Genomic DNA, 9,480 nt, shown 5'->3' with positions numbered 1-9,480 from the left:
TATAACCAATTCCAAATCTCTCTCAAATATAATACACTCAAATCATGCACTCTGAACGAAGAAGAATTAAGTGTAAATTCATCATTGTCTTATTTTAAAGAATAACATAGTAAGAAAATGGGCAGAATAATAATTTAATATCTTATATAAGTGAAAAATGAAGGAAAGAATGAATTTTTGGCCGAAAAATTCAAAAATAAGTCTTATTCTGGTGAATAGGCATTGATTTCTATAAAAACATGTTTTAAAAGGGAGTTATTTGAATAAAAAATTATAAAAAAGGTTATTTCAAAAAAGTCGATTATATAAGGGAGTTATTTATAATTTATTCTAAATAAAAACACATAAAAAACCGGATTTATTATTTTTGTTAGAAAAATTTCGGCTAATATTTCTTCTTCGAGCACAATAATAACTCCTCTCTCTAGACTTTCTCTCTCTTGATGCGATCAAATTCTCCGCACAATTTCTGATCTGTAAGTTTCAATTTCATGCTTAATCAGTTGATGTATCAGTTAATTTCATCAGCTTAATTTCATGATTTTACTTGCATTTGTGTTATTTTCTGCATAAATTGATTTTCGTCAGTTTATGATTTCATCAGCTTGTGTTCGAAATTAGGGATTGAATTTGTTAATTGGGGGATTTTGGATCTCGGATTTTGGTGGAAGTTAGGTGATTGTAAGTTTGGGTATAGTTTTGTTAGGGTTTTGAGAGAATTTAGGTGTGGTGGTGATTTGGGTGGAATTTGCTATTTAGGGTTTGGTAATTGATGGCGTCGAATCCTCCGTTCGAGTTGGAGGATCAGACGGATGAGGATTTCTTTGATAAGCTTGTGGATGATGATGATGATGATGGCGTTGTTAGTGGCAGTGGTGTTGGGGTTGGTGTAGTGAAAGCATTCACGAATTTGAGTGTAAGTGTGGTTGATCTTGGAAATGTGGGTTTGGCGACGGAGGTGGGGTCAAGTGTTGAGGAGAATGGCGGTTTGGAGAGTGTGGATGCGGTAGAGGAACAGGTTTTTGATCGAGAGGTGAGTTCTTCATTGCCATTGTCGGGATCATTTTCTTTTGACAATGGATTGCTGGAGGAAGATAAGGTTAGGGTTTTAGAGGAAGAGAAGGGTGTAGCAGAGGAGAGTAGTGGCTCGCCTGGTGGTGTGAAGCAGGTTCAGTGGAGCGCTTTTGCTGGTTCAGATGATCATGATAGTGGTGGGTTTGGGTCGTTCAATGATTTTCTTACAGACTTTGGACAAGGGGAAGTAGAGAATGTTCAAAGCAATGGTAGTGGTATGTTTGGAAATGAAACAATTGTCAATGCAGCTACTGGAAACGTTCATGGTCATGCCGAACAAATCGCCAATGCAGCTACTGGAAATGCTCATGGTCATACCGAACAAATAGCCAATGGTATGGACCCTAATAGCGTGGGGTATTATGAAACGCAATACCCGGGGTGGAAATTTGATCCTAACGCTGGGCAATGGTATCAGTTAGATGTTAACGGTGGAAATGCTACTGGACAGGAGAGTTTGGGATCCAGTGACGGAAATATGCAGGGAAACTTTGGTACGACTAAAGAAAGTCAATGGGCTGTTTCCGATGTAAATTCATCACAGGGTATATATTCTCAGCAAAATGCCCAAACTACTGTCAAAACTGTAAGTCAGGTAAGTACTGGTACAACGGAGCATGTGTCTGATTGGAATAGTACTTCGCAGCAGAATTGGGGATATCAGTATCCAGCTCATATGGTTTTTGATCCCCAGTACCCTGGTTGGTATTATGATACATTAGCGCAAGAGTGGTGTTCGTTGGACGCATATCATTCATCAAGTCAGTCAAAAGAGCTGACATATAATCAGCAGAATCAAGATGGTGTGTCGGCAGCAACTTATTTTGATGGTGGTAATGGTCAGGTCATCAATGGTAGTAATGAGCTTCAAGTTCCTAGCAATGAAAGCCTGAATGTAAATCAGAATTATGCCACATTCGTAGGACAGTATAATCAACAGGGTTCAAATGATAGGCAGTCTAATAGTGAGTCTGATGGCAGTTATAGTGTGGGTCAGTCATGGCCTAATTGTGATTCTAATGTCTACAATAATAGCCAAGTGAGCCCACAGGCGTTTCCCAATTCTAGGGAAACCGTACCATCATACAATAAAACAAACCAAAGTTTGGATAGTTCAACCTGGGCTGGTTCTACCGGCAATGGTTTGCAGCCTCTTAGCCATGCTACACAGTTAATGCAAAATGGCGCAGTTCAGTATTCGACTGAATTTTATGGTAATCAAAACGCATTTAAGGTATCCCAACCCGTATATCCCAATGGCCATAATGCCTCTTATACACCGAGTGAGACAAGTTCACTTACAGGACGTCCTCCTCACGCTTTAGTCTCATTTGGGTTTGGAGGAAAGATTTTAGTAATGAAAGATACGACCACTGCTGGTTTCTCACTGCATGGAAGCAAGGTATAGCCACTTCCCAAATCTTTTGAACACGTAAAAACTACCTGTTTCTTTTTCCTTGATTGATAAGAAACTCGCACCTTTCCACGTCATTATTGTTATTTTTTTTTTATGTGTTGCCTTATCCTTTTTGCACAGGGTGATGAGGGAAACTCTATCTCGATTCTTAACTTGATGGAAGTTGTAGGTGTGAATCGCGGTCCATCAGATACCGCTGCATGTACTTCTAGCTATTTCCAATCTTTATGTCACCAATCGTTCCCTGGTCCTTTAGTTGGTGGAAATACGGGAAGTAGAGAGCTAAATAGATGGATCGATGAAAGGATCGCTAATTATGAATCAAGGAGTGGTAGTGATGGTAAAAGTGAAGCTCCTAAACTGCTTCTTTCCTTGCTAAAAATTTCGTGCCAACACTATGGAAAGCTTCGATCCTTTGGTGCAGATGCGGGATTAAAGGTAATTTTATGTTCTCATCTGGTATCTCTTATCCCTTAAAGTTTCGCACGTCTACTGATTGTGAGAATTTGAGCCTCTCCCTACAGTAGATGCGACTGTGTTAGGCTATTTGGCATTTCGGCCTCAGTTTAGATTAGCAGGGAACCTGGAGTACTTTGGATATAAGAACTCATACTAATGTTTCCTTCACAACTGTTTAATTTTGAAAATCATATGCTCCAGCTTTTTAAGTCACCCTGAGGATCAGCTTATGGATCCGTTTTTATTATATTTTGTATACGCACATGCGTGCATTGAGGGATGGATGTTGTTCATACATTGCTTAATTATGAATTTAAATGATAATGCTAAGTAGTTTTGGCCTGTCGCATTTACCGAATGTTACACTGACCATCCGTGATGATTATTGTTATAACTCAGAAGCAGATCTTCTAACTATTCGGTTGTCAGACTCACTGGTACTATCTAGACCTGGCAAACTGTCAATCAGGTCAGGTTTAGGTCGGGGTCAATTCAGGTTCAGGTTGTTCGGGTTTGCAAGAATGTGGGTCGGGTTGGGTCATTTTCAAGTTATTTGGGGATAACAATCAATTTGCGATAATAAACATTCAGGTCGGGTTGAATAGGGTTGGGTCGATTCGAGTTTTGGGTCTGATTCGGATCCTCAATTCAGGTTCGGGTCGGGGTTCAGTCCGGGTCATTTGGGTTGGGTCAGTTTTGCCAGGTGAAGACTACTACCATCATTGATACCATTTCTTACCTCGTCTCACATTTTTATTGTGTCTAGTTAGTAGTTACTGATGATTTTTAAAGCGCTACTCAAATTTCTATTATTAATGTTCCAGGACGATGACCTTCCAGAGTCAGCGGTTGCCAGTCTTTTTGCCTCTGCCAAGAGGAACAGTAACCAGTTTAGCCAGCACAGTGCCATCACAAGTTGTTTGATGACCTTGCCATCTGAAGCACACATTCAGGTATTTTAACCTTTCTATGATGGACATGTGGTAAACTGCAGGGTTTATGTGGAATACTGAGATTTCTTTGTCTTAGGCAACTGCTTCTGAGGTACAACACCTTCTCATTTCTGGTAAAAAGAGAGAGGCTTTACAGCGTGCTCAAGAAGGTCAATTCTGGGGATTTGCACTAATTCTTGCCCGAGAACTTGGCGACCAGGTTAATTCTCCTGCTTACTTTCATTTTTTCGCAATCAGAATTCAGTCTATGGTTATTTCTGACACATTTTTTTGTTGGTTTGTCTTTTGGATCTTTGCAGTTTTATGCTGATACTGTGAAGCAGATGGCAGTCAGCCAATTAGTGACCGGTTCTCCTTTGAGAACCTTGTGCCTTTTAATAGCAAAGAAACCGGAAGAGGTCTTTTCCATACCTGCTGGTAATCTTCCTGATGCAGCGGCCATGTCACAACAGACTGCGCAGGTAAATGACTTGTAAATATTATTGTTCTTTATTTTACCAAGGAAGAATCTCAATCCTGGATTTGTGTAGTCATAATCTTAGAAGCAAAAATTGGAGGAATTAGAGTTCTGTGTTCTTTATATGCTCTTAGAGTCTTAGTTTATGTTTAGCTGAGTGGTCATTGCGCTGATCAGTTCTTCCATAGTTTCCTACTTTCCTTCATTCTGGGGAGGGGATGGGGTCAGATGGAGGTTGTGTTGTGCTCTTTATCCTAGGAAGAGAAAAAAGAGAGAAAAAATTAATTTGATTTTCCTAATACTTGCATTTGACTTTGTATCTTCAATTGTTGTGAACCAGAGTGCAGGGTTTAGCATGCTGGCCAACTGGGAGGAGAACTTGGCTGTAATAACTGCAAACAGAACTGAGAATGATAATCTAGTGATCATCCACTTAGGAGATTGCCTATGGAAGGAAAGAAATGATGTATGTCTTCCAATCTATTTTCATCAGCTGAGGGATGTCGCTCACTTTTAATTTTCCAAACTTGCAGCCTTTTGGTTTGTCAATTGTCATACATTGCATCATTCTCACACGGTAATGATTGTGCAGGTCACTGCTGCACATATCTGCTACTTGATTGCAGAGGCTGATTTTGAGTTATATTCAGACACTTCAAGATTGTGTCTTATTGGCGCAGACCACTGGAATTTTCCTAGGACATATGCTAGTCCGGAGGCTATTCAGGTAATTTTCACACTCCTTGGTTTCTAAAATTTCATCTCTCTCATTGTTCCTGTGCACTGTTATTTAGCTTCTTTAAACTGTTTTTACTTGATGATTTCATTGTCCTATATTATTTCTCAAGTGAATTAGAGCGGTAGACATCTTTTTCTTTTTCTTTTTATTTATGCGCTAACTGTGAACTACAATTTGCTGGCTGGCAAAATTGCCCCGGCCCTGAATGACCTGAGTACCTGACCCGACATCCAAACTAATGACCCTTAGCTTGACCTGTAACCCGAATTGACCCGAACCAATATGACCCGACCGGAATGTTTACTATTGCAAACTGACCATTATCTCTAAATAACTTGATAATAACATACCCGAAATGACCCGAACTCTTCTTGCAAACCAAAACTGACTCGGCCGAGCTGATCCGACCTGAACCCGACCCAGTTGACCAGTTTGTCAGGTCTACCTAGACTAAGGAGTCGTTTGGTTCGCTAAGGGAATTGAAGTTCCAAGGAAGTAAGAGTTCCCATATTTTTGGAAGAATGATGTTTGGTTGGAATGTGGGCAGTGAATTCCATAGGAATTCCCACTTACCTAGGGGGGCCTAGGTAAGCAACTTCCCTCATCATGGAGGAATTGGAGTTCCTATGGAACATCAATTCATGTGATTTGGGGCAAACAAACAACTCACCCATTTTGCAAATCCCATGAATTGCGTTTCATGTGTTTTAGAATGGGTAACCAAACATCCCCTACCTAAATATGTGATGCCTCATCTGTTTTGTTGGGTAGAAGTGTGACGGATAAACATGTCACGTGTTTGCTGCAAAAAGTAGTGCTTAGCCCTGATAAAGTTTTTTTTTTCCCCATTCTATCTAAAAAATACCATTTCTAACATCATGATCCATGTAAGCATGATTTTGTCGTATAAATCCCTGCTAATGAAGGTTTCTTGATATTGATGAGTTATGTTACTATTTTTTTACCATTGCCTTTTGTTGTGATGTTATCTTCTGCTTACTATGCTGTAATGCTCTATCCAGACTTAGTTAGATCCAGATTCTGACAATTTTGTATTCTCCCCTATTTTTTTTTTTTTTTTTTTTTTTTTTTTTTTGGAATTGCTACATTTTTCTATATTCTCCTCATACATTCTGAAAAATTTTGAAATTCTGTAGAAAAGGAGCAAATACTATTTATATCTGTAACATACTATGTACAGGTATGCGCTTCGTGACATAAAATCTTCCCTCTTTTAGCAACTTTAGGATTTGAACCTTAACAGATCATGATTGCAACTTGTCACAATTTACCATCACTCTCTTAGATCTGTGTCTCCAATGGTAAGCTAGTGCCAGCACTACAATACAATTGATGTCAAGTTGTGCACTTGAATGTTTTCTCAAGATCTAGAAGTGCCTTTGAGTTTGATCTCTCTTTTTTCCGTTGCGTTGCAGAGAACAGAGCTGTTTGAGTATGCAAAGGTTACTGGGAATTCCCAGTTTGTTCTGCTTCCCCTTCAATCATATAAACTCATCTATGCACATATGCTAGCAGAAGTTGGAAGGGTGTCCGATTCATTAAAGTACGGACATTGTTCTTCTTATTTAATATTTTAAAGTTCATTTTCTATTTGCTTAACGTGATGAATCAATTCAGGTACTGCCAAGCTGTTCACAAAGCTTTGAAAACTGCGAGATCACCTGAGGTGGACATGTTGAAACAGTTGTTATCATCTCTTGAAGAGCGGATTCGGGCCCACCAACAGGTTTGTGTTTTGACCGTTCTTAATTTTACCTGTCCTGCTTTATTGGCTTGGTGATCTGAGTGTTAAATCTTTCATGTTGCCAGAGTGGATATGCGGCTAACTTAGCTCCAGCGAAGATAGTAGGCAAATTGCTTAATCTATTTGATAGTACAGCTCATCGTGTTGTTGGGGGACTGCCTCCACCTGTTCCATCGACTACGCTGAGCAATGGACAACAATATCAATCGCCAGGCTCTAAGGTAAGAAGCAGTCAGTCGACCATGGTTATGTCCTCATTGATGCCATCAGCAGCCACGGAGCCAACAAGCCAATGGGCTGGAGATGGAAATAAAATGACAATGCAAAATAGAAGCATTTCAGAGCCAGATATGGGTAGATCACCAAGGCCGGTATTGTCACCATCTAATCTCTTGAATTTGGTCTTGTATCATTGTATGCGTCTTCGATCATGTACTATATGCGTTTAGCTGATCACAGGTTCTCTGATTTGTTCTTATATATAACTGTCTTTGATCAGTCGCCATTTTGCTTTTGCCGAGTTTTGCAATTTACCAACTATTCATTGCATTACTGTATTTTTGTGGGTGTGCATAGGATCAAGTGGATAACTCGAATGAAGCAACTTCTTCCAGTGCAAACAGTAAAAATTCTGGCTCAACTGGAACATCGCGCTTTGGTCGTTTTAACTTTGGTGCCCAGATATTGCAAAAGACTGTTGGATTGGTCTTGAAGCCTCGTCAAGGCCGCCAGGTAAGACAATACATGCATATTTGCATTGTTGCGGCTTATTAGTAGTTGAATATATGCAAATTTTAATTACTATTTGCCCTACATCGTCAAGGCTAAATTGGGAGACACCAATAAGTTCTATTACGATGAAAAGCTAAAGAGATGGGTAGAGGAGGGTGCAGAACCACCGGCTGAAGAACCAGCACTTGCACCACCTCCGACAACAACAGCCTTCCAAATTGAGAAATCTGATAACTATCCAAGGAATGCATTTAGTGATGGGGTCAATTCAAGTGGTGGTAGTCCCGAGCCTGCTAGTTTAACTCCTCCTGGAAGTAGTTTTGGGATCCCAGCCATTCCACAAAGTTCGAATCAGTTTTCAGCGCGTGGCCGGATGGGTGTACGGTCAAGGTATGTGAGCATTTTGTTGATTGTTTTCAGTCTTCAATGGAGAATTTTCAGGAGAACCTATTCAGAAAGTGATTGCTGTAAAAATAGTAGTATGGGTCAGGTAAAAAGTTGTAGCACCATTATGAGAAGGCAGCCACCCTCATTGGGTATTTTCCAGTGAGAGTTTATTGGCATAGAAGAACCTTATTTTCTTATCTTTCTCTTATAGACCTCAATCTCATTATCACTTATGAATGATACGACCCCTATCCTAAACTGTAGACCCATTTGACGTTGGTGGCCAATTGATATGAATTTTGACTACTAGTTTCTCCTGATACAAGTAAATATAAAATGTGAAGTTTGTCATAGTTGTTTGATTTATCAAAACCAACTATTTCGTTGTCATTTTTGAAAAAATTGTAATTATTGTATATCCTAATTCCTAAGAAAATATCGGTCAAAGTCAATGTTATTTGACCAGGGAACAATATAATGGGTATGAAGAGTTACTTCCTCTTGGTTTGTATGCGCTGTGCCTATCTTGAATATATTACCTTCCGTGCTCTCCCCTTCCAGGAAGATCTTTTTTTTTTTTCTAAAACATAATGTGCAACCTTAACTAAGATGTTTGGTTGATGTTTTTTGCTGTGTTTAGGTATGTGGATACTTTCAACAAAGGTGGTGGCACGCCCACAAATGTGTTCCAAACACCCTCAATTCCATCAGCTCAGCCTGCTGGTTTTTCGAGTGCCAAGTTTTTCATTCCCGCTGCAACTTCACAAAACCAAGGAAATGATGTTTCCGAAAGTGAAAATCAGAACGCTTCCATATCCGCAAACGACCCCTTCCAAAACCTAGCACCTTCACCCGGTGGGACTATGCAGAGGTTCCCGAGTGTTGGTAACATTCCAAACAAGGGGGCAATGAGAAGCGGGTTTAGCCCCGAAGGGCCTCACTCGCGTCGTACAGCTTCATGGAGTGATATCCATAGTGATAAGCACTCTTTGGCAGCCGAGGTAAAAGCTTCTCCACTTTCATTTATGCCTAGTAACCATTCGTCAGGTAGTCTACACAATAGTGGAGGCAGTTTGGGAGATGATCTCCATGAAGTTGAACTTTGACCAAAAAGGGTGCTGTAAATATCAAGTTTTGCATCTCATGTTCGGTATGAAACCAGAAGACATGAAGAACCCGATCAGCGCAAGTTTAGGAAGCGGTGTTTGTCAACAAGATTTTAATTTATTTTTCCTTTTTTTCCGATATACTTCTTCCCACATCTTCCCTTCAGCAGCAAATGTATGTTGAGAAGCTGGAAATCCTTTTTTCTTTTTCTTCTAATGTAAGCATAGAGCTAGGTTGTTGACTTGTTGCAGGCAAATTGTATAATTTCATTTGGTTTATTATAAATGTACTATAAGTATATTTATCACAACATATTCTTCTACTCCAGTTACTTGTTCACCTTTTTCTATTCTTTTTAATCAAAGTAAACAAATAATTGGAATGAAAGAA

General features: G+C 39.6%; 1 protein-coding gene across 2 annotated transcripts; it reads left to right on the top strand.

Annotated features, from left to right (window-relative positions):
* The first annotated feature begins 327 nt into the window (after positions 1-327).
* LOC141653516 (protein transport protein SEC16B homolog) lies at positions 328-9,417 on the top strand. 2 transcript variants are annotated; one of them, XM_074461301.1, is made up of 14 exons: positions 364-476; positions 605-2,476; positions 2,612-2,929; positions 3,775-3,903; positions 3,980-4,102; positions 4,203-4,364; positions 4,701-4,826; positions 4,953-5,087; positions 6,536-6,663; positions 6,738-6,846; positions 6,930-7,235; positions 7,441-7,596; positions 7,688-7,986; positions 8,624-9,417. In XM_074461301.1, exons 2-14 carry the CDS (start codon positions 773-775, stop codon positions 9,087-9,089), a joined length of 4,161 nt encoding a protein of 1,386 aa, XP_074317402.1. In that variant the 5' UTR covers positions 364-476; positions 605-772; the 3' UTR covers positions 9,090-9,417. The 2 variants fall into 2 exon arrangements, with proteins under 2 accessions (XP_074317401.1, XP_074317402.1); XM_074461300.1 differs by having other exon boundaries at positions 328-2,476.
* The last annotated feature ends 63 nt before the right edge of the window (positions 9,418-9,480 follow it).

Source organism: Silene latifolia, chromosome 4, assembly GCF_048544455.1.
Source record: "Silene latifolia isolate original U9 population chromosome 4, ASM4854445v1, whole genome shotgun sequence".
Lineage (NCBI taxonomy): Eukaryota > Viridiplantae > Streptophyta > Magnoliopsida > Caryophyllales > Caryophyllaceae > Silene > Silene latifolia.
Note: the sequence above shows the minus strand (reverse complement) of the source record. Positions and strands in the feature narration are given on the sequence as shown.

Bases quoted from the DNA above. Each gene is read 5' to 3' on its own strand.
- LOC141653516 (XM_074461300.1), top strand. From the start codon at position 773: ATGGCGTCGAATCCTCCGTTCGAGTTGGAGGATCAGACGGATGAGGAT. The intron at 2,930-3,774 runs GTAATTTTATGT...TTAATGTTCCAG, and splicing joins GTGCAGATGCGGGATTAAAG to GACGATGACCTTCCAGAGTC. The intron at 6,664-6,737 runs GTACGGACATTG...GAATCAATTCAG, and splicing joins AGGGTGTCCGATTCATTAAA to GTACTGCCAAGCTGTTCACA.